Raw genomic sequence first — 26331 nt, 5'->3', positions numbered from 1 at the left:
TTGTTGTGGCCTATATTTAACTGACAGGGAGACGGGGCCGATGGCATAGAGAAAATGTAAAGAGAGATATGTGTTTATAGGGTTGTGTAGAGGATGTGTTATTCCCCCTACGCAGTGCCTTTATTTATGGTAATAAGGGAGAGAATAAATACTTCTTCTCCAAGAAATACAAGTCCAAATAGGGAAGAATAACTAGAATCAAATCTAATCTAGGATTTACAAAATCACACTTAAATGAAAAGTTTATAACACTCCCCCTTGAGTGTGTAAATACTTAAGTAGATTTGGCATCATGTAGAGTTAAGGAAGTCGACTCGTCGGCATTGATTTTGGGAACATGCTAGTCTCAAAGTGAAGTAGGAACTTTCATAAGGAACTAAGTCTCATAAAAACGCAATGGCTATGGTAAAACCAAGTAGGGACAAAATCCATAGGCTAAGGAAAAATGCGTGAGAAATGGAAAGTCAAATGAAACGTCTACGGGACGTTATCAAGGATATGATCAACCCAAGGTGGTTGCCTCATCAAAACCTCGCTAGGTAGCAAAAACTCAGTGGGAAAAATGCTCCTAATTGCAGGAAAAAAGAGTACATTAAGATCAAACAAGTATACTTTAGGATACTTCCCCTGAGTTCGACATAATTCCAAAGAAAACTAACAATGTTACAACTCATAAAGTTTATGCATACCTATTCCTTGAAGAAGCTTCAAAAATGTCATCTTCAATAGTGATTTGGTGAAAAGGTCGGCTAGATTGTCTTGTGAACGGATTTGCGTTACTTCAATCTTCTAATGCTCTTGCTATTGATTTGAGAAAAAGAACTTCGGCGCAATGTGCTTGGTGTTGTCTCCTTTGATGTAACCCTTCTTGAGCTGTTCGATGCATGCTGTGTTGTCTTCATAGATCATCGTCGGGACGTCAACAATGAGGTAAAGATCGCAATAGTTTTGAATATGACCCACAACTGCTCTCAACCAAAAGCATTCCTGAGTTGCTTTGTGTAAGGCGAGAATTCTAGCATTGTTAGATGAAGTGGCAACTAAGGTCTATTTAGTTGACCTCTAAGAGATTGTGGTGCTTCCAATGATAAAGACATAACCTGTTTGAGAACGCGCCTTGTGCGGATGAGATAAGTATCCGACATCATCATAACTAACAAGACGAGAATCAACTTGAGATAAGGGGATGCAGCATCACTTAAGGATTCGTAGGAATACAAGAGGCCCAAATCCGTAGTACCCTTAAGGTAATAGAATATGTCTTTAATACTAGTCAAGTGTCTACATGTTGGTGTATTAGTGTATCTTGCCAAAAGATTACCAGCGAAGAAGATGTCGGGTCTAGTACATTCAGCTAAGTACAATAAAGCGCCTATCACACTTAAATAAAGAACTTCAGGCTCCAGAATCTCTTCATCATTCTCATTTGGACGGAAGGGATCTCGTTTTTCATCTAACAATCGAACAACCATATGAGTACTCGAAGGCTTCGCTTTATCCTTGTTAAAGCCATGCGACACCTTATGGGTGTAGTTCGATTGATGTACTAGGATTCCATCCGAATGGTACTTTATCTCAAGACCGAGACAGTCTCGAGTCTTTCCTAGATCTTTCATCTCAAATTTTGACTTAAGCTGCGTAGCATTTCTCTCAAGCTCTTCATGAGTTCCGATGAGGTTCATGTCGTCGACATAAACTGCAACAATCGCAAAACTGGAATATGACTTCTTAATGAACACACAAGGGCATAGGTCGTTGTTCGCATATCCCTGACTAGTCAAATAATCACTCAAACGGTTATACCACATTCTTTTGGATTTCTTCAAGCTGTAAAGTGAACGCCTCAACCGAATTGAGAACATGTTCCAGGGTTTGGAAATATTTGATCTAGTCAATGTAAGTCATTTGGGAACTTTTGTATAAATTTTTGTATCAAGAACCCTATAGAGATACACAGTTACTATATCCATCAGCTGTATAATCAGTTTTTCAGAAAGTACCAAACTGATAAGGTAGCGAAAAGTAATCACATTCATAATGGGTGAATAAGTTTCGTCATAGTCAATCCCGGGGCGTTGTGATAAGCCTTGTACAACAAGACAAGCTTTATAACACATAATTTCATTCTTCTCATTATGCTTCCGAACGAAAACCCATTTGTAGCCAATAGGCTTCACATGTGGAGGAGTCGGAGCTACAAATCTAAACACCTTATGTTTGGCAAGTGAATCAAGTTCAACTTGGATTGCTTATTTCTAGTTTGACCAATCAATTCTACGTCGACATTCATCAACGGAACGGGGTTCAATGTCATTGCTCAACATGATCTTAGTAGCTACTGCATATGATAATACATCATCGATGATCACCTCATTTCTACACCAAACATCATCCAAGCTAGCATAATGGACCGAAATCTGACAATTCTCAGGAGGTGGATTTGTCTCTTCAAGGACACTTCTGTAATCTAGAATTTCCTTATGAGTTGGATAGAATGAGTAGGCGACATTGGGATTCACGGTAGGCTTATAAGGAGCTTGTGTTGTGGGTTTCCTCTTCCGGATTTGAATCCTTTGAACCAAGTGGTCTGCCATGCTTCTATGTATAGGTAGATGATTGGCTAGCTGCTAATGTACGTGGATCGGCCAAAGTGGCATCTCGGGCCCTTAAGAGGGAAGTCTATCATGCATTTGGTATATCCATCTTTGCAGGCACATTCGTAGATGGAATATATGATCTTGTCATTCGCACTAGATTGGTGAAAGCATCTGGTATGCTGTAAGCTATGCTTTGAAGATCTAATATGCGCTGCACTTCAGTTTCAGACTGAGTGGTACGGGGGTCTAAATGAGACAAAGTGGGAGTCGTCCACGATAATTCGCATCGTTCTTCAAGAACGTTGACGTTCTTATCTCCCTTAATGACGGGAAGATTGTCTCATAAAAGTGACAATCTAGGAAACAAGTGGTAAGCAGATCGTCTGTTAAAGGTTCTTAAGTAATGAATGATTGAAAGAGAACCATATCCGACATAGATTCCCATCTTTCACTGAGGTCTCATTTTTGTACGCAAGGAAGGTAAAATTGGCACATAGACCGCACAACTAAAAACATGCAGATGCGATATGTCGGGTTTGTATTCAATAACCAACCGAGGGGCGCTATATGGTTGGGTCACAACAAACCTCAAGCGGACAAACATGGCTGCGTGCAATATTGCATGGCCTCAAGCAGCGATCGGGAGCTTTGTAAGTATGATCAACGATCGAGCAATCATTTGTAAGTGCTTAATGAATGCCTTTGCCAGGCCGTTCTGGGTGTGAACTTGGGATACTGGATGTTCAACTTCAATCCCAACTGACATACAACAGTCATCAAAAGTTTTAGATGTCAATTTTCCAGCATTATCCAATCAAATAGATTTGATTAGATAATCAGGGTGATGAGCCCTGAGCTTGATAACCTGAGCTAACAGTTTGGAGAATGCAACGTTCTTTGTGGACAACAAGCACACGTGTGACCAACGTGTGGAAGCGTCAACCAAAACCATAAAATATCTAAATGGTTCGCAATGAGGGTGAATTAGTCCATAAATGTCCCATTGAATCCTTTGTAGAAAAATAGGAGGATTCGAACGAATCTTGTCATAAGAAGGCTTAATGATAGGTTTTCCCATGGAGAAGGTTTGACATGTGATTCCTTGAATCAGACCTAAACTTCGGGTTAGTGAATGCCCGTGTGATAATTTAAGGATACAATGCATCGCTGTTAGTCCAGGGTGTCCCAAACGATCATGCCAAAGTGTAATTTCATGCGTGGTCCCAAAGGTAAGGCCGGCCACATAGTGGCATTCTATAGGGCGTATGGTTGTAGTATATAGACCACGTTGGAAATGTGCCCTAAAGCCAATCATATGATGATACATTACAGACGTTTCACATGTTAACCTAATCTAGTTTAATATAAAGGGCAAAGATTATTGTTTGAAGCCGTCTCATATAATGTTATATTCTTAAACGATAAGTCCAAGGAATATGTAATTGAGAGAATGTGATCTAAAGAAGTTATATTCATGAGACCATTCTCATTTGTATACATATCCTAAAAGTTCCTGATCATAGGATTGCCAATTGGACATTGACAGTCTGTTAAGATCAGTACGTGCTATGTCTTTTATTAGGGAAAGTGACTGGTCTCGAGTTATTGATGTGACGGACACCAGGACAAGCATGTAGGTACTCAATAGAGAATGAGTCCACTGAACACAATCAACAAGGATTTCTCATACTCATGTCACATGAAAACTCATGGTCAGGATAATGCAAATTAGTCCTTTGACCTGAGGCATCATAGTTGTCTTGTGGTTAGGTCCTTGATCTTTGACTATATCAAAGTCACTCTATCAAAGAGTGTCCACGACATAGTTGGGGTCAAGCCACTTAGCCATGGAGGCAAGTGAATACGTAATTAGGGATCTCTAACCTTCAAACCGTTTAACGGAGAATACTCTATGATATGATTAAGAATTTCTAGGCAGAGTATGAATGAGATTTAGGAAGTCGTTCCAAATCACGTTCAAAGTAATCATATAAGTAAGAGAATCAAATTGGATAATAGATATGAATAAACTATCAAACCAAACAATGTGGTTAAGAGTATTGAATTCGAGAACGACTGTATTGCATTGTAATCCTAAACTGAATAGGTTCTCCACCTCTTTTGATTAGCTTGGGTAGCCATGACATACTACTAGGTGTCACTCATGGTTTGTGGAAGCCCTAAAGGTGTATAATCACTAAACGGAGAATTGAAAGTAAGTTTCAAATGATAATCAATTTGAACAGTTCTAATTGCTTACTGCCTCACTAAAATGAACCTAATGGATCGTACACAGAGTAAGGTAGAGATTGAAGAAACCACGGAGATGAGTAAGGATAATTAAATGATTTAATTGTTTACGGCTAGGATTAATTAATATGTTAATTAATCAAACGAATAAGTTCGTTATAGATCTCAAGTTAGTTTTGGGCCTCAAGGCCCAATGGGATTTGATCATCAAGCCCATTAACACTAGTTGTATGACAACTTAATGACTAAAAACTCAAAAGGGCCCAAACAGCCCAAAGGCACAAGGAGGCCGTCCATATAGAGAAGGAAATGGGTTTTGTTGGTTTTTTTTTTTTTTTTTTTGGTCACTTAGTTGAAGGGACTATATAAAGGACTTTATAACATTTTCATCATTAGGGTTTTCTAAGGGGAGAGAAGAGAACACAAAAGCTCTCTCTTCTCTAATGAAGGTCGGCCACCCTAGGGAGAGATTACTAGCATCTATCTCTTCGTAGGTCACTCATATCTTCATCAAAGCTCTCATTGGTGTGGAGACTTAGAGGTTCTCTATTTTGGGAACTTGGAGAATCCATTGATCCATCCTACTCCAAGAGAATCCATTGATCCATCATCCTCCAAGAAATCCATGGAGCTAAGAAGTAAGGAATGAAGGCCCTCTCTCACATGGGTGATTAACCTTTGCTAAGCAAAGAGGTGCTTCAAAGGTATAAAGAAATCTCAACTCTTTCTCTTAGATCTTGAGTTGAGTCTTGGTTCACCATAACTACTAGGCTTTGAATTTCATGGGTAAAGTTTTGTTTTTAAGTGCATACATGCATGATTCCGCCTTTTAATTGTTAATTGCATGCATAGATGTTGCTCAAATGAACTAGTTTTCCCAAACATTTCCTTCCAGTAGTATCAAGAGCCTAGGTCTAGTAGTTGGTGAATCCTTTTGGGTTTTGTATTTTTATAGTTTATGATTTGAATGTTGTAATTGTTGCAAGATTTATTCTTGCTTCTTTGAATGTAAATTTTGTTAAAAAATTTGCCATCTCAAATGTTGTAGATGTAGTTCATATGAGCATGAATTTTGGAGCTAAAATTTGGTGCCATGTTAATGGGGAAATTCGGCCAAATCCGAAGGGTGGATTTTTGGGTTCATGTTTGCCTTGTTAAAGTGTTTTACAGTGACTTTTGGAACCCCTAAGTACCCTAGTATGGTAATATGCTATTTCCCTTAAGTTTGAGAGTTTTTGGGGTGTCTTTGGGTGAAAAATGTAACATCCCACATCGCCCAGGGGAGTGGATCTTGTAAGCCTTATATGTTTATTCCCATCTCTACCTAGCACAAGGCTTTATAGGAGCTCACTGGCTTCGGGTTCCATCGAAACTCCAAAGTTAAGTGAGTTCGTGCGAAAGCAATCTTTGGTCAAAAGTAAGCTTCAGCTTTGGTTGTACTTCATCGAAGAGAGCTTTGGCAGCGTATTAGTCTTCAAAGATTTGACAGAGGTTCTTCTCAATGTGAGAATTTCGGCCTTGAATGTGGAAATTGTCGACCTTTATACTTGTCTGAGGACCTTGTATTTATAGGCTTCTTAAAGCTTGCCTTTGGATGGATTTGGCTTTGATTTGTGTGTTGATTCGTCCATGGGAGAATTTAGGCATGTCTTGTGTCTTAATGTCAGCCACTTTCCCTTGCTTGGCCGAAATCTATAAGGCTTTGTTGCCTATTTTGCGAGCAATCTTCAATTCTTGCTTGTTTTGTGAAGATGCTTTAACTTTCTTTCCGATTTTGAGAGCAATTTGGACCCCTTGCCGATTTTAAGGAGATTTCTTCCCCTTTGCTGTATTTTAGGAATGCTTTTGAGCTTCCTTTGTTTGATTTGTGTCATATGTCATTGATGACTTATCCATTTGTGACGAGTCATATGCCACGTGGAGCTTTGTGATGCATCATTTGTATGCAACAAAATTTACATGTCCACAAATGCCCCCACTTCAAGGCGTGTTGTAGGCATGTTCTAACTCAAGGGTTATTGAGACTTGATCTTGAATTAGTTTGCTTCTTCAAGGGCCATAGATGCATATTTCATGAGTTAAGATGATGAATTTTGTCAAGGGTCATTGAGGCGTATTTCTTGAACAAAACATTTCTTCAAGGGCCGTGATGGCTTGTTCTTGAATGAAATAAAAATTTAATTCAAGGGCCGTAGCGGCTTGATTTTGAATGAAAATTTTGAAAATGGATAAATCGGTATATACTTATTGTGCGTATTGATTTTCCATAATTTTTTTTGACAAAATACATTTGGTGTATTTTGAGGCTTGGATTTTTTCCTTGTGGGTGTGGAAAAAAAATGCTTTTTCCTTCCTTAGGTAGGAATCTCCTTCAATTTTGGTAATGAGGGTGATTTCCTTCAAAGTGTTGGAAAGATTTAACGCTTGTCCTTGGGTAAGTAGGGTTTGCATTTTTTTTCTTTCCTTTCTTTTTCCACGGCAAGTGGGTGTTTTTCCCTTTTGGTTTGGGAAACTTTAAGACTTGTCCTTACTTTGGAGGGATTTCCTTTTGTATTTTGGTAAGGAAAGGTACTTTCCTTTGATGTTTTGGAAATTTTGATGCACTTTCCTTATTTCTTTCTTTCCTTTTCATTTCCTTTCTGATTTTTTGGTCAAAAAACAGCATTTTTTCCCTTTATTGCCGTGCATAAGCATTGCCTTTTTTGCTTGGAATTTGTTTCCTTCTTGTAGCTGGAATGTGCTTCCTTCTTTTGATTTTCCTTTTGCTATTTGGTATATATTTCCCGTATAGCATTAGGCAGAAATTGACCCTTATTTATAGGACAATTGGGTATGTGTTTTGTCACAAACCACCCTTGTCGTGCACTGACTCTGTGTTTGCTGCTTCTTAGTGTTGTGGGTTTTGCTACTTGGAGCCATGCCTTTTGCTGCTTGGTGCTTGCGGCAGTGCGTCATTTTTTTCCTCGTGGTGTTATGCAAAAGACTACAATGAGGTTATGCTGTGTAGTGCCTTTTGGTCGCAGTTTCCCTCAGTGGTGACGTTGCCATGCGGTGCAAGAAACTACTTGCGTAATCACTGCGGGGTTGTGTAGTATGATTGCGTAGCATTTTGGTTTTCTCTACTACTGTAGCGTGCTTTGAAGGACCGTCTTGTAGCTACCCTCTTCGCTATGCTACTCAAGCATTGTGGCTGATTCCTTTTCGTCGTTGTGACTTTGTCATTGTCATCCTTCAACACTCACGAGGTTTGTCTCACATGTCTTTTGCTTTACCGAAGCAATTTTTTTTTCTTTTTGCCACCCCATTCTTATGCTTATGTTGCCTTGTTTGTTTTGTTGTAGCCATGGTATTTTTCAAGTGCTTTATGAGCACTACCATCACCAATCTTGCAAAGGAAGGTGATTCGCAAGATAGGGGAACGACGTTGAAGCCTTGCGCGCCGTTGACTGGCCCTAAGGCACTTGTTGTTCCTACGAAAGACAACTCGATGCATATTAAGTCGTGGTCTTCTAAAGTATCTTGGGAGGTGACAGATTTGGTCGACCAAATACGAAGAAGAAGGCGTGTACATCGAGGATTCTTATCTTGAATCCTTCGCACCATGTTCGTGACAATCCACCGGCTTCGCTTGAGCTTCTTGGCGATCGCCTTTGTAGTAGAGCTATGACTTAGAATGACACCTTGTCAACTACTCGATAAGTCATCTTTGCTGAGTTTGTTCAAAATGTGCCCTAAAGCCAATCATATGATGATACTTTATGGACATTTCACATGTTAAACTAATCTAGTTTAATATAAAGGGCAAAGATTATTGTTTAAAACCGTCTCATATAAATGTTATATGCTTAAATGATAAGTCCAAGGAATATCTAATTTGGAGAATGTGATCTAAAGAAGTTAGATACACGAGACCATTCTTTTTCGTATACATATCCTAAACGTTCCTGATCATAGGATTGCCGATTGGGCATTGACAGTCCATTAAGATCCGTACGTGCTGTGTCTTCTCTTAGGGAGAGTGACTGGTCTCAAGTCATTCGTGTGACTGACACCAAGACAAGCATATAGGTGCTCAATAGAGAATGAGTCCATTGAACGTGATCAACAAGGAGTTCTGGTACTCATGTCACATGAGAACTCATAGTTGGGATAATGCAAAGTAGTCTTTGATCCAAGGCATCATAATTGCCTTGTGGTTAGGTCCTTGATCATCGACAATGTCAAAGTCACTCCATCAGAGGCTATCCACTGCATAGTTTGGTTAAGCCACTTAGCCATGGAGGCAAGTGAATGCACAACAAAGGATCTCTAATCTTCAAACCGTTTGAGGGAGAATACTCTATGATATGATTAAGAATCTCAGGCCAGAGTCTGAATGAGATTTAGGAAGTCGTTCCAAATCACATTCAAGGTAATCATATAAGTAAATGAATCACATTGGATAGTAGACATGAATAAACTATTAAACCAAACAATGTGGTCAAGAATATTGTATTAGAGAAAGACCGTATTGCATTGTAATCCTAAACTATATAGGTTATCCGCCTCTTCTGATTAGCTTGGGTAGCCATGATATACTGGTAGGTGTCACTCATGGTTTGTGGAAGCCCTAAAGGTGTATAATCGCTAAAGTAGAATTGAAAGTATGTTTCAATTCATAATCAATTTGAAGAGTTCTAATCACCCATTACCTCGCTAAAAGGAACCTAATGGATCGTACACTGTGTAAGGTAGAGATTGAAGAAACAACGGAGATGAGTAAGGATAATTAAATGGTTTAATTATTTATGGCTATGATTAATTAATATGTTAATTAATCAAACGAACAAGTTCGTAATAGGCCTCGGGTTAGTTTTAGGCCGTAAGGCCCAATGGGATTTGAATGTCAAGCCCATTAACTCAAGTTTTATGACAACTTGAAAACACAAAGGGTTTGAAAGCCCAATGAATCCTTAAGGCCGGCCACATTATAGGATGAAGGGTTTTGGTTCTTTTGTCACTTAATTGAAGGGATTATATAAAGAACTTTATAACATTTCATCATTAGGGTTTCTTTTGGAGAAAAGATGAGAACACAAAGCTCTCTTTTCTCTCTAAGAGGCCGGCCACCGTAGAAGAAATTAGATAGCAATCTTACTTCCTCTAGGTCACTCATCTCTTCATCAATGCTCTCCTTGGTGTGGAGACTTAGAGGTTCTCTATTTTGGGAACTTGGAGAATCTAGTCTACCATCCTCATCCAAGAAATCCATGGAGATAAGAAGTAAGGAATGAAGGCCCTATCTCTTGGGTGATTAGCCTTTACTTATGCGAAGAGGAATCAACAAAGGTATAATATTTCTCAACTCACTGTGTTCTTGAGTTGAGTCTTGGTTCACCACACTCACTAGGCCTTGAATTTCATGGGTAAAGTTTTGTTTTTGAGTGCATACAAGCATGATTCCGCCTTTTAATTGTTAATGGAATGCATAGATGTTGCTCAAATGAACTAGTTTTTACAAATATTTCCTTCAAGTGGTATCAAGAGCCTAGGTCTAGTAGTTGGTGATTCCTTTTGGGTTTTGTATTTTCATAGTTTATGATTTGAATGTTGTAATTGTTACAAGCTTTATTCTTAGTTCTTTGAATGTAAATTTTGTCAGAAAATCTGCCATCTCAAATGTTGTAGATTAGTTCATATGAGCATGAATTTTGGAGCTAAAATTTTGTGCCATGTTTATGGGGAAATTCGGCCAAATCCGAAAGGTGGATTTTTGGATTCATGTTTGTCTTGTTAAAAGTGTTTTAAAGTGACTTTTGGAACCCCCTAAGTACCCTAGGGTGTTAACCCCCTTTTGAGTAGTAAAAATTTGAGTTTTATTGAGTGAAAACATTCATGGAGCTCTTATGGGTTTTCATGGATGTTCTTCAATGTTCTTACTTTGTTCATAACCAAGAACATAAAGTTTTGGGTGTTTTGATTCAAAGTTTTTGGTTGTTTACATAAAGTCTTGTTTTTGTAATGGTCGGTGTGACTTTTCTATCAACAGGACATTTTTTTTTAAAAGGTAATTGAAAAGTTCAAAGTGTGTTTGAAATTTTGTACATGATTGGTACTTTTCTTACACACCCATACCTATATTTTTCAACATAATTGACTCTGTATTTTCATCAAAAACCAACCCATCACTCTTTACTACTCTCGCCAAAACTGGCCACCCTACAAGTAGGGTACTGTTGGGGCTTTTATGCAATTACATAAAGTTTTGATACTCTTGTGTATTTGCACTTTGACCCGAAAGTTTACGTTTTACGTAAAGGCCCAAAATCACTAAAGGACAAAATGTTTTGCTCCTTTTATGAAGTTTTTGCATTTGTTGAAATTTTTGGGTTCTAGTTGTAATTACATGAAGTAATGGACTTTTGTGTTTTTACAAAGTGACCTCAAAAGTTTGTGTTTTGCAATATAGCCCAATGGTTGAGGTTATTGCTTTGGCCCAAATTAGTTGAGAACAAAATAGTTTTGTATCTTTAAATGAGAATTGGATTTTCATTTCATTTAGCTCCATCTAAATCAATTCTACGGATACAAAAACCAAATGACAATGTTGCATTCAAGTTTAATTAGTTAAAGTGTTAATTAATTAAAGAAAGGGTGATTATGAACCTAAGCCTACGATAATTGAGCTATGTGAAAGACCGTCTCTCAAATTTGTTTGAACTATGGGAATGTGTAGATTAGATTTTGGTTGTAAGTTGATATGATCAAATGTTGTAAAAGAGCATAAGCTCTTCTTTACTTTAAAGTAATTTGTTTTGATCAAATGTTGTAAAAGAGCATAAGCTCTTCTTTACTTTGAAGTACTTCTTTTCTTGTTTTATTTGATATGCATGAAATTGGAGTAGTAGGGTCGAACGCCCAATAAGAAAACACGCTTTAATATGATTAAATGCGTAACTAAAATCAATCACCATCCCTAGACCGAGATCCAACACTGGGCTCGTGTTGGTTCGAATCAAAGGTTCATAGTCATCCTAAGGCCCTAAACCAAATATATAGTCCATCAATGAATGCAAAGCTTATGTTGGTAGTACGATATACTCTTGCTTTAAAAGCCATTTTACAAGCATAATGGGAGTATCATATACTACTAAATCAATCACAAGGACCAATAGTTGTAATAGGACCAAATTGTTTTAATAAGATTAAATGCATGCTTATATGTGATGAGACCTAAAACCCTCAACCAATCCACTATTAAGTTGACAAGCGTGGGAGTGCTTTGAACACTCTTTTGTGGCTTTCCATCATGGTAGGCTCCAATTGTTTGTGACTCATACACCGACTTCACCCTATAATGGGGGAGTACAAAGTATGTGCTTACACTCAGGAGTAATTCTATATACATACATGATGAAGTGAGGTAGGCAATGAGTTTAGCCAACATGATATAATTCTGAGGCTATGCTTGAACCCCTACACGAACTGGCACGGTGGGAATGACTTAACTACATGCAATGACACCAACATGATATAATTATGAGGCATCATTCTCTAGAGGCCAAACTAGATGGGTACTTACATGAGATGTAAATGAGTAAGCGTACTCTCTCATTATTATTAATGCTAGCCAACATCATATAATTGTGGGGTGGGCTTGATAATAGTGAGCCTCCCATACCCTACTAAGAGTTTCCTCCAAAACTCTCGAATTCCATTGAGGGATATGGGATTTGCCAAAAATAGTGGGTGGTGCTATTCGATTTAAAGACCCGGATCAAATGGCTTAAAATCAATCAGTTTATATTCATTATGTCTTTGTTTACCGATATATTTGCAAACGCTATCCAAAACTTGACAAAGAAAAGCTGAAGGCTTTAGTTTCCGAACTTGGTACCACAGTCCCATAGATTGTCTTGATTTGATTGTAATGTACCTAACTAGTCTCATCCACACAATCTCCCTATTGATAATGTATCATTGAAAGAACATGTTAGATAAGTCTATCATAAAGAGAGAAACACTTTTAGTGTCATAATTCTTCCATTACAAATCATTGTATGAAGAAATAAGAGTTGCTTTGAACAACCCTTTGTTAATGCAAACACTAATGCTTGTTTCTTTGTTAAATGCTTGAGAAGTAAGCACAAGGGCATGGACACTTTATGTGCCATGATTCTTCACTTACAAATTGTCGTATGAAGAAATGAGAGTTGCCTTGAACAACTCTTGAAGGTTTGTAATCTTGTTTAGAACAAGATGGTTAGTCAACAAAAATAGTCCATCAACATGGACTTATGATGATTTTGAATCATTGAGTGTTGAAGTGTTAAACCACTTCAGGAGACGGAAACAAGCCGAGGACTTCACCTTTGAGTCCCTATCCAAATAGTTCACTAAGTTTATTGTAAACTACATAGGGAACAATAACCGCACTCTCTCCAAATTGTTTGATGTGTATAACACAATTGAAATAAAATTCAAGAGTGATAGTGGGAGTTTAAAGGACCATAACAATTGTAGTCAATGGAGTAGTCAAATGAAGAAGGCGAAATAACTCCAAGGGAACAAACTTTCTTTATGCAAGGATGGACATTGGAAGGGGTATTCGCAAGAAATATCTTGCAAGTGTCAAGAACACAGCTTTCAAAGGTGTTGTAAATTGTTCTTGAATAAGTTCAAAACAGTTGGTTCTTTTACTTGAATGCTTGATTCCGTATTAGTAACAGTGTTTTACAATCGTTGTAAAAGTGTGGCTAATAAGAAGTAGAAGATTAATGAGAGAAGAGAAAGTACTTCACATTCGGAACGTGAATAAAATATAGGTCTCTTTGAAACCAGATTGTACTTACTTCCTCATATGAACTACCAAAGAAATTGAAAAAACAAAGATTGTCTTTACATTCCAATTTGAATAAGGAATTTAATTCCATCACTATAAAAGATGGATGAATGTTTTGTTTGACATAACATTATTCTTTATTAATGAATGAATAGATTATTGTAATCTAATTGATTGTCTCTGTAGTAGAGATGATGTGGTAGAGTTTATTGTTTAGAATAAAACGATGCTTAAAACCCAAAAGATTGCAAGGTAGTGACTAATCCCACTGAGTTGTGACACCTCTAAAACATAAATTACAAGTTGGTCAGATAATGGATGCTTTAGATCATTAGATCCTGATCCAATGTTGTTGGAAATGTTCCCTAAAACCAATCATATGATGATACTTTATGGACATTTCACATGTTAAACTAATCTAGTTTAATATTAAGGGCAAACATTATTGTTTGAGCCATCTCATATAAATGTTATATGCTTAAACGATAAGTCCAAGGAATATGTGATTGGGAGAATGCGACCTAAAGAAGTTAGATTCATGAGACCATTCTTTCATAGACACATCCTAAACGTTCCTGATCATAGGATTGCCAATTGGGCATTGACAGTCCGTTAAGATCAGTACGTGCTGTGTCTTCTCTCAGTGAGAATGACTAGTCTCGAGTCATTGGTATGAGTGACACCAAGACAAGCATGTAAGTGCTCAATAGAGAATGAGTTCACTGAACACGATCAACGAGGAGTTCTCATATTCATGTCACATGAGAACTCATGGTTGGGATAATGCAAAGTAGTCCTTTGACCTGAGGCATCACAGCTGTCTTGTGGTTAGGTACTTGATCTTTGATTATGTCAAAAGTCACTCTATCAGGGTGTCCACGGTGTTGGAAGTATGCCCACAAAGCCACTCATTTGATGTAATAGCTTTTTGGAATACTTATTGTGTTAAACTTTTATATGTTTAATAGAGGGCAAAGCTTATTGTTAATCACTATTTATAGTATCTTGTGTTTAAGCAATAAGGGAATCCAAGGAATGTATTTGATCTAAGAGACAAGTGATTTAAGTTAGTTAAATTAACGGGACCTTTCTCTTATGTTCATTCCTAAAACGTTCCTAGCCATAGGATTGCCAATTGGGCATTGACAATCCGCTAAGGTTAGTATGTGTTATGTCGACTCAAGCGTGAGTATGAACTAGTCTCAAGTCATTTGGTGTTGGACACTAAGGCAAACACATAGGTGCTCGAAAGAGTAATCGAGTACACTGAACAATGATCAAACGAGAGTTCGAACATACATGTTATGTGAGAACTCAATAGTTGCAATATGCAAAGTAGTCCTTTGACCTGAGGCATCATTGATGTCTAATGGTTAGGTCCTTGATCTTTGATTATGTCAACGGCATTCCATTGGAGTGTCAACGGCATTGTTGGGGTCAAGCTATCTAGTCATGTAGGCATATGAATGCACAACAAGGGATCTCTAACCTTCCATGGTGGAAGGAGAATACTCTAAGATATGATTCGAGAGTCTTTGGCCAAAGCATATGAATATGACTAAGGAAGTTTGTTCCAAATCTTATTCAATTGAATCATATAGAGAAATATCACATTGGATAGTAGACATGAAATAAACTATCACTTAAACAATGTGATTAAGAGTATTGTATTAGAGAAGGACCGTATTGCATTGTAGTTGTAACTGGATAGGTTCTCCAACCACTTCTACTTAGCTTGGGTAACCATGACATGCTGCTAGGCGTCACCCATGGTTTGTGGAAGCCCTAAAGATTAGCAAACACTAATTTTAAGGGAGAATTGAAATGTGGTTTCAATTCACAATCGATCGTTAAGAGTAACATCGCCCACTACCTCGCTAATTGGAACCTAATGGATCGTACACCGAGTAAGGATATAAGTGAAGAAATTATATGAAATGGATAAGCAATTAAATGGTTTAATTGAAGAATGGTCAAGATTAATTAAATAGTTAATTAATTATACGAAACGTTCGTATTGGGCGTTTAAGTTAGTTTTGGGCTTCGAGGCACAAAAACGTTTTGGTCCACAAGGCCCATTATGTTTAAGTTGTATGACAACTAAAACAAAATGGGCAATTAAGCCCAATAACAAATGGAGGCCGGCCATATCAAGGGTAGTGGGAACTTTTGCTTAATTGCAAGTTTGCCACTAACCTAAGAGATGAAGTATAAAGTCATCTTTATAGCTTTGTGTCTAATTAGGGTTTTCTAATGGAATTTGGGTGAAACATATTCTCTCATTTTCTACATAGAGGCCGGCCACTTAGGGGAGGAACATCTAGCAATCTTCTTCTTCCCTAAGTCATCCATTTCATCTTCACACTACATCTTTGGTGTGGAGACTTAGAGACACCAAACCTTTGGTGTTTTTGGAGAACAAATCCTCAAATCCTCAAAGAAGAAAAGGAGCACTAAAAGGGAGGAAATCACAAGGAAGATCCAAGGAGCAAGGAGGTGACTTGAAGGCCCTCCACTTGGGTGAATCCCTTGTGTAATCAAGGATGAGCTTCAAGGGTAAAGAATCTCTAAATTCTTATTCTCTTTAATATTGTTAAAGAGTCTTATGGTTCACCATATACTAGGCTTTGAAAGTCATGGGTTTTATGAATTGTTTTTGAATGCATGCCTACTTTAAAGTGTTATTAGTATGCCTATGTATTCAAATGTTCTTACATGTTCTTAGCTAGGACAAAATTTTTCCTTCAAGTGGTATCAAGAGCCTAGGCCTAGTTTATGGTGGATCCTTTTGGGTTTTGTGATTTTTCATATTTTGTGATTTAAGTGTTGTAAATGTTACAAGCTTTGTTCTTGCTTTGAATATAAATTTTGCTTGAAAATTTAGCATCTCAAATGTTGTAGATGTATTTCATTAAAGCATGAATAATGGAACTAAAAGTTGGTGCCAAGTGTTTTGGGATTTTCGGCCAAATCCAAAGGGTGAGTTTTTTGGGTTCTTGTTAGCCTTGTTAAAATGGTTTTAATGTGCCTTTTGGAACCCCTAAGTACCCTAGGATATTAACCCTCTTTTGAGTTGTGAAAATTTGAGTTTTTGGTGAAAGAAAACATCCATGGAGCTATTATGAGTTTTCATGTATGTTCTTCATATTTCTTGAAGTTCTTGCCAAGAACAAAAAGGTTTTGAAGTTTTGATTCAAAAGTTTTATGTTTTTCATAAAGTTTTGTTTTTCAAATGGTGATGATAGTTATTGGTGAGATGTGACTAAAAGAATTTTAAAGTTTTATAAAAAACATTTTCTTACAAACCATCAAAGTCACCTTTGTCTCACCTACCAAAAACCACTTACAAAACTTTAGAATTTTTCAAATTTTCTCTCAAATGGCCGGCCACCCTTTAGAAAAAGGTGTTGGAGGGACTTTTGTGCAATTATATAAAGTTTTGATACTTTTGTGTATTTGCATTTTGACCCCAAAAGTTTTTGTTTTAACAAAGTGACCCAAATTGTTGTGGTCATTGTTTTTGGCCCAAAACAAAATGAGAACAAAAATTGTTTTGTCTCTTTAATGAGAATTTGATTTTCATTATATTTAGTTCCATTTAAATCAATTCTATGGATCCAAAAACCAATTGTTTAAAGTTGCTTTCTTAGTTAATTTAGTTAATTAAGAAAAGGGTGATTATGAACCAAAGGCCTCGATAATTGAGCTATGTGATTGGCCGATTTACATTATGAATGCTTGGGTTTTAAGTAATGTAGATTTGAATGTAATTTGATTAATTCAAGTTGTTGTATTGGGCATAAGTCCTTCAATTTGTTGTAAAGCGCATAAGCCCATTATTTGTGTTATAAAAGGGCATAAGCCCTTCTTATTATTTCATGTATTCCTCTTTGTTTATATGTATGCAAATTGGAATAGTTGGGTCCAACGCCCAATAGGAAATAACGGTTTAATTGGATTAAACGCGTAACTAAAATCAACAACTATCTACCTTAAACCCAAGGTCCAACACAAGGCTCGTGTTGGATCAAATCAAACGGTTCATAATCATCCTAAAACCTAATATGACTATATAGGCCATATGAGGATGCAATGCATTCGTTAGTACTTCCATATAGTCTCGCTTGTTTCAACGAAACAGTGGGAGTATTATATGCTACTAATTCATATTAACTTGGACCAATAGTTATGATAGGGCCATGTTCTTTTAATATGATTAAAATGTTTTGATGTAGCCCAAAACTACTCCCTCAACAAACGAATATTAAGTTGATAAACGAGAGATGTTTTGAACATTTCTTCGTAGGCCTTCCACCGTGGTGGGCTCCAATCGTTTGTGACTCATGCACCGGCTTCACCCTATAATGGGGAAGTTCAAAGTATGTGCTTACATCTAGGAGGAGTCCATAAACATATGATGAGGTGAGTGTAGACAACGAGTATGACCAACATGATATAATTCTGAGGTTATGCTTGAACCTCTACATAAACTAAGCATGGTGGGAATAACTTAACTAAGTGCAATGGTGCCAACATGATATAATTCTGAGGCATTCATTCTCTAGAGGCCAAACTAGATGGGTAATTACAAGAGTTGTAAATGACTAAAGTGTTATTCTCTCATCATTATTTTTGCTAACCAACATGATATAATTCTGAGGTGGGCTTGGTAATGGTGAGTCTCCCATACCCCGCTAAGAGTTCAACATAACTCTCGGATTCTATTGAGGGATATGGAATTTGCCAAAAATAGTGGGTGATACTATTTGATTCAAGACCCAATCAAGTAGTTAATCAACAATCTAATACGATTTCTGTTATGTTATGTAGTTAACGACATGCCTAAAATACTACCCACCATTATACTTGACAAAATGGCCCAAGACTTTTTCCTTGCATATCTCTCGGATGATTTCACTAAGTTTATTGTAAACTATAAAGTGAATAGATTCGATCATACTTTTAACGAGATGATTGACATGTGCTGTAAATTTGAAAAATGTTTCAAAAAGGACAGTGGGAGTGAGAATGCAAAAACAAGGAAAAGGTTACATAAGAAGAAGGCAAAGAAATCCAAAGGAACATGCTTTCATTGTGGAAAGGATGAACGTTGGAAGAAGAAATACAGGGTGCGCATTGCGAGCCTTATGACAAGAACCTTTGAAGAGACTATTTCGGTCATAGAAAGTGCTTTTACAGTGAGCTCCAATTCCTGGATATTTGATTCAGGCGCTAGTCAACATATCTGTAATACGATGCAGGGACTAGCAGAGAGCAAGACACTGCGCAATGGGGAGATAGTTGTGCGAGTTGGGAACGGCACTAAAATCTCTGCAAAAGCAATAGGCACCTATATGCTTAACCTACCCTCTGGGGAAGTCCTGGAACTTAAAAATTGTTTATATTTTCCTTCATGTATAAAGAATTTGATTTCTATCTCTAAGCTTTTACGAGATGGGCACTCAGTATTGTTTGACAAAATGAGTTGCACTTTATACTTGAACGGTCGTATTATCTCTCATGGTAATATGATAGAGGGACTTTTTCACCAAGAGACGAATAGTGGGATGCACTGTATTGAAAGCGGGAATACCTCAAAACCCAAAAAGGCTAGAGAAGAAGTTAACCAAGTTAGACTTTGGCATCTTAAACTTGGACATGTAAACCAGGATAAGATTCGCAAGATGTCGAAAGATGGATATCTTAGCCCATTAGGTAATGACCTCATGGGAACTTGTGAACCTTGTCTACTGGGGAAGATGACCAAATCTCCATTCATTGGGAAAGGAGAGCGTGCCACTGAAATTCTAGGGTTAATCCACACTGACGTATGTGGACCTATGTCTACTACGTCGAGAGGAGGCTTCTCCTACTATATCACATTCACCGACGATCACTCTCGGTTTGGCTATTTGTATCTTATGAAGTACAAGTCAGAATCCTTTGAAAGGTTCAAAGAATTCAAGAATGAAGTTGAGAAGCAAACTGGGAAACAGATAAAGACCCTAAGATCGGATCGAGGGGGTGAATATCTGAGTAATGAGTTCCTAGATTATCTCAAAGAGTGTGGAATTGTATCACAGTGGACTCCACCAGGAACTCCTCAACATAACGGAGTTTCTGAGAGGAGAAACCGAACCTTGATGAACATGGTTCGTTCTATGATGAGTTCCGCTGATCTACCAATATCATTCTGGGGATATGCACTACACACAGCAGCTTATTTGCTGAATGCAGTGCCTTCTAAATCTATTCCACAAACACCATATGAGATATGGTATGGAAAGAAGCCAAGTCTTAAACATCTTAAGATTTGGGGTTGTCCAGCATACGTTAAAAAACAAGATGCTGGAAAGCTTGAAGCGAGATCCGTTAAATGCTATTTTGTGGGGTATCCTAAACAAACCTATGGATACGAATTCTATCACCCTGACGACCAGAAAGTCTTTGTCGCCAGAACTGCTATATTCATGGAGGATGAATTAGTTCTTAAAGGAACTAGCAAGATAAAATTGAAGGAAATTAATGAGATTAATGATGAACCACAAACAAGCACTCGACAAGTTGACAACCCTGTTCCTGAACCCCTAGCTCCACGTAGATCTGAACGGGTTAATAAGCCACCTAGGAGGTATGGCTTAGACAAAGACTTTGGGGAATTGTACCTTCTAGGTGACAATGACACAAAGGAAGACCCTAGAGACTACATTGAGGCAATGTCCGACATTGACTCAAAGAGATAACAAAAGGTTGTTGGGGAAGCAGTTGTATTCCTAGTGTTATATGTAGATGACATATTACTATTCGGGAATGACACTGCAGTACTTTCTTCTGTAAAAGTGTGGTTGTCCAAAACCTTCCACATGAAAGATTTAGGAGATGCATCTTATGTACTTGGGATAAAGCTCTATTGTGATAGATCCAGAAAATTAATTGGATTATCCCAATCTATGTACATTGATAAGGTGCTAAGTAGGTTCCAGATGAAACAATCTAAGAAAGGTATTCTTCCTGTAGGACATGGAATTCATCTTTCTAAGTCCATGGGACCTAAGACTCCTGAAGAGATACGGCATATGAATATAATTCCTTATGCTTCCGCCATAGGAAGTCTTATGTATGCCATGATATGCACAAGGCCTGATATCGCATATGCTGTGAGCATTACTAGTCGATATCAATCTAACCCAGGATCAGAACACTGGGCAGCTGTCAAGACGGTCCTTAAGTACTTAAGAAGAACTAAGGACATGTTCCTCGTTTATGGAGGAGCGACAGAGTTGCGAGTGGAAGGCTATACAGACGCAGATTTCCAATCTGACGTCGATGATAGAAGTTCCAACTCCGGATATGTATTCACTCTGAATGGTGGGGCTGTCAGCTGGAAAAGCAAGAAACAAAGTGTAATTGCCGATTCCACGACAGAGGCTGAATATGTCGCTGCAGCTGAAGCCGGCAAAGAAGCGTTCTGGATGAAAAAGTTCATTACTGAACTTGGAGTGGTTCCAACCATTACATCACCAGTAACTTTGTACTGTGATAATAGTGGGGCGATAGCTCAAGCCAAGGAACCCAGGGCACATCAAAAGAACAAGCACTTTGACAGGCGCTTTAATATCATTAGAAGATATGCTGCCGAGGGGAATGTCAACATCCTCAAAGTTGCTTCAGCCGATAACGTAGCAGATCCACTGACAAAGCCAATGTCTCAAATCCAACTTGACCGTCATATGGAAAAGATGGGTATTAGATACATGGGAAGATGGCTTTGAGTGCAAGTGGGAGATTGTTGGAAGTATGCCCACAAAGCCACTCATTTGATGTAATAGCTTTTTGGAATACTTATTGTGTTAAACTTTTATATGTTTAATAGAGGGCAAAGCTTATTGTTAATCACTATTTATAGTATCTTGTGTTTAAGCAATAAGGGAATCCAAGGAATGTATTTGATCTAAGAGACAAGTGATTTAAGTTAGTTAAATTAACGGGACCTTTCTCTTATGTTCATTCCTAAAACGTTCCTAGCCATAGGATTGCCAATTGGGCATTGACAATCCGCTAAGGTTAGTATGTGTTATGTCGACTCAAGCGTGAGTATGAACTAGTCTCAAGTCATTTGGTGTTGGACACTAAGGCAAACACATAGGTGCTCGAAAGAGTAATCGAGTACACTGAACAACGATCAAACGAGAGTTCGAACATACATGTCATGTGAGAACTCAATAGTTGCAATATGCAAAGTAGTCCTTTGACCTGAGGCATCATTGATGTCTAATGGTTAGGTCCTTGATCTTTGATTATGTCAACGGCATTCCATTGGAGTGTCAACGGCATTGTTGGGGTCAAGCTATCTAGTCATGTAGGCATATGAATGCACAACAAGGGATCTCTAACCTTCCATGGTGGAAGGAGAATACTCTAAGATATGATTCGAGAGTCTTTGGCCAAAGCATATGACTATGACTAAGGAAGTTTGTTCCAAATCTTATTCAATTGAATCATATAGAGAAATATCACATTGGATAGTAGACATGAAACAAACTATCACTTAAACAATGTGATTAAGAGTATTGTATTAGAGAAGGACCGTATTGCATTGTAGTTGTAACTGGATAGGTTCTCCAATCACTTCTACTTAGCTTGGGTAACCATGACATGCTGCTAGGCGTCACCCATGGTTTGTGGAAGCCCTAAAGATTAGCAAACACTAATTTTAAGGGAGAATTGAAATGTGGTTTCAATTCACAATCGATCGTTAAGAGTAACATCGCCCACTACCTCGCTAATTGGAACCTAATGGATCGTACACCGAGTAAGGATATAAGTGAAGAAATTATATGAAATGGATAAGCAATTAAATGGTTTAATTGAAGAATGGTCAAGATTAATTAAATAGTTAATTAATTATACGAAACGTTCGTATTGGGCGTTTAAGTTAGTTTTGGGCTTCGGGGCACAAAAACGTTTTGGTCCACAAGGCCCATTATGTTTAAGTTGTATGACAACTAAAACAAAATGGGCAATTAAGCCCAATAACAAATGGAGGCCGGCCATATCAAGGGTAGTGGGAACTTTTGCTTAATTGCAAGTTTGCCACTAACCTAAGAGATGAAGTATAAAGTCATCTTTATAGCTTTGTTTCTAATTAGGGTTTTCTAATGGAATTTGGGTGAAACATATTCTCTCATTTTCTACATAGAGGCCGGCCACTTAGGGGAGGAACATCTAGCAATCTTCTTCTTCCCTAAGTCATCCATTTCATCTTCACACTACATCTTTGGTGTGGAGACTTAGAGACACCAAACCTTTGGTGTTTTTGGAGAACAAATCCTCAAATCCTCAAAGAAGAAAAGGAGCACTAAAAGGGAGGAAATCACAAGGAAGATCCAAGGAGCAAGGAGGTGACTTGAAGGCCCTCCACTTGGGTGAATCCCTTGTGTAATCAAGGATGATCTTCAAGGGTAAAGAATCTCTAAATTCTTATTCTCTTTAATATTGTTAAAGAGTCTTATGGTTCACCATATACTAGGCTTTGAAAGTCATGGGTTTTATGAATTGTTTTTGAATGCATGCCTACTTTAAAGTGTTATTAGTATGCCTATGTATTCAAATGTTCTTACATGTTCTTAGCTAGGACAAAATTTTTCCTTCACACGGCATCGTCGGGGTTAAGCCACTTAGCCATGGAGGCAAGTGAATGCGCAACAAGGGATCTCTAACCTTCAAACTGTTTGAGGGAGAATACTCTATGATATGATTTAGAATCTCTGGCCAGAGTATGAATGAGATGTTGGAATGCGTTCCAGATCACATTCAAGGTAATCATGTAAGTACAAGATTCACATTGGATAGTAGACATGAATAAACTATCAAACCAAACAATGTGGTCAAGAGTATTGTATTAGAGAAAGACCGTATTGCATTTGTAATCCTAAACTGAATAGGTTCTCCACCTCTTCTGATTAGCTTGGGTAACCATGATATGCTGCTAGGTGTCACTCATGGTGTGTAGAAGCCTTAAACGTGTATAAACACTAGAGGGAGAATTGAAAGTAAGTTTCAATTCACAATCGATTTGAAAGAGTTTGAATCGCCCACTGCCTCGCTAAAAGGAACCTAATGGATCGTACACCGTGTAAGGTAGAGATTGAAGATTCAACGGAGGTGAGTAAGAATAATTAAATGGTTTAATTATTTATGGCAAGGATTAATTAATATGATTATTAATCAAACGAATAAGTTCGTTAAAAGACCTCGGGATAGTTTTGGACCTTAAGGCCCAATGGGATTCGAACGTCAAGTCCATTGACTTAAGTTGTGTGACAACTTAATGAATAATGATTCACAAAGGCCCAAATAGCCCAATAAATCCCATATGGCCGGCCATGTTAGAGAAGGAGTGGTTTTGGACTTATTTACAAGTTTGCCACTCAAATGAATTAAGGAATAAGTATGACTTTATAGCCAAAATTCATTAAGGGTTTCTTTTGGAGAAAAAGATGAGAACACAAACCTCTCTTTGCTCTCAAAGAGGCCGGCCACCCTAGAGGAAAATAGCTAGCAATCTTACTTCCTCTAGGTCACTCATTTCTTCTACAATATGCCTTGGTGTGGAGACTTAGAGGTTCTCAATTTTGGGAACTTGGAGAAACCTTTTCATCCATCCAAATCCATGGATCTAAGATGCAAGGAATGAAGGCCCTCTCTTTGGGTGATTAGCTTTTGCTTATGCAAAGAGGAATCTACAAAGGTATTGATTTCTCAACTCACTTTGTTTTGAGTTGAGTCTTGGTTCACCTATCTACTAGGCTTTGAAGTTCATGGGTTAAGTTTTGTTTTTGAGTGCATATAAACATGATTCCGCCTTTTAATTGTTAATTGCATGTTGTTGATGTTGCTCAAATGAACTTGTTTTTCACAAATCTTCCTTCAGTTATAACGTTTTCAAAAGGTTTTTATTCAAACTTTATTTTTAGGCCCACTCACCCTTGCTTTTCGCCCCTCCAAGTTTGAGCTGCTGAAAGTTCGTATCGACGAGGATTCTTGGCAAATCTCAATATAGGTAGCTACCTCTGAGGATATGATCCTTACCCACATTACTGTACTTTACTTATGCTCTGATATCGCGTGTGAAATGGGCTCACTCCCACTCACAGCGCACTCTTGTCTTTAGGCACTTTTAGGTTTAAATTTATTCACATTTTCCACATCATTACACTTTATGGCTTCGTCACCTTCCAGGTGTCGGCCGTCACAGCTCAATTCGAAGTCCTAATGGACATACCGGGTCGGGGTGTGTCATTTGTGCTTTTACAAAGTGACCTCAAAAATTTGTTTTTTTGGCTATATAGCCCAAAAGTTGAGGTTATTGCAATTTATGCCAAAATTAGTTGAGAACAAAATAGTTTTGTATCTTTAAATGAGAATTGGATCATTTCATCTAGCTCCATCTAAATCAATTTTATGGATACAAAAACCAAATGACAATGTTGCATTCAAGTTTAATTAGTCAAAGTATTAATTAATTAAAGAAAGGGTGATTATGAACCTAAGCTTACGATAATTGAGTTATGTGAATGGTCGTCTCTCTAATTTGTTTGAACCATGGGAATGGGTAGATTAAATTTTGGTTGTAATTTGATATGATCAAATGTTGTAAAAGAGCATAAGCTCTTCTTGTGACATCCCACATCGCCTAGGGGAGTGATCCTTATATGTATATTCTCATCCCTACCTAGCACGAGGCTTTTTGGGAGCTCACTGGCTTCGAGTTCCATGGGAACTCCGAAGTTAAGCGAGAAAGGGGCTAGAGCAATCCCATGATGGGTGACCCACTGGGAAGTTACTCGTGAGTTCCCAAAAACAAAACCGTGAGGGAATGGTAAGCCCAAAGTGGACAATATCGTGCTACGGTGTTGGAGCGGGCCCGGGAAGTGGTCCGCCCCGGGCCGGGATGTGACACTTCTTTACTTTGAAGTACTCATTTCTTGTTTTATTTGATATGCATGAAATTGGAGTAGTAGGGTCCAATGCCCAATAAGAAAACACGCCTTAATGTGATTAAACGTGTTACTAAAATAAATCACCATCCCTAGAGCGAGATCCAACACTAGGCTCTTGTTAGATCGAATCAAAGGTTCATAGTCATCCTGAGGCCTTAAGGCAACTACATAGTCTATCAATGAATGCAAAGCTTATGTTAGTAGTACCATATACTCTTGTTTTAAAAACCACTAGCCTCTCTGCACGCACTAACGTGCGTGCGAGAGGCATTTTTGCATCACAGGCGCTACGCGCCCTAAAGATGTGTTGTTTTAGATATTCTTATATTTCTTAAGTGATTATTTTATAAATTGTGTTTGTGTCCATCACAACAATTTCTTATTATTTTCAATTTTTTATTATGATCAATCATCTAACTTAGTCTTTTTGCACCTGCCCATTGTACCCAAAAATGAAATTTATGAATGGGATAGTTGATACAGTTAGAGGAGTGAGTACATAATTATGGGTGTGCCATTTTGGGTTGGGATTGAGATGTTCAACATTAAAGCATGGGCCAGGCTACGTAGTTCCAATTGCTTGAGTTGAAGAAAGGTTGATGAGATAATGGCGTTACCGTACAATCATCCCATCATTCCAAAGTGATAATGGTGTTATCGC

The 26331-nt window shown here is 37.9% G+C and overlaps 1 protein-coding gene across 1 annotated transcript; it reads left to right on the top strand.

The window, feature by feature from the left end:
* Nucleotides 1-20711: 20711 nt before the first annotated feature.
* LOC137737339 (secreted RxLR effector protein 161-like) lies at nucleotides 20712-21440 on the top strand. The gene has a single exon (XM_068476787.1). It carries the CDS (start codon nucleotides 20712-20714, stop codon nucleotides 21438-21440), a length of 729 nt encoding a protein of 242 aa, XP_068332888.1.
* The last annotated feature ends 4891 nt before the right edge of the window (nucleotides 21441-26331 follow it).

This window comes from Pyrus communis, chromosome 6 (genome assembly GCF_963583255.1).
Source record: "Pyrus communis chromosome 6, drPyrComm1.1, whole genome shotgun sequence".
In the NCBI taxonomy this organism is placed as follows: domain Eukaryota; kingdom Viridiplantae; phylum Streptophyta; class Magnoliopsida; order Rosales; family Rosaceae; genus Pyrus; species Pyrus communis.
This window is presented reverse-complemented; position numbering and strand designations above follow the sequence as displayed.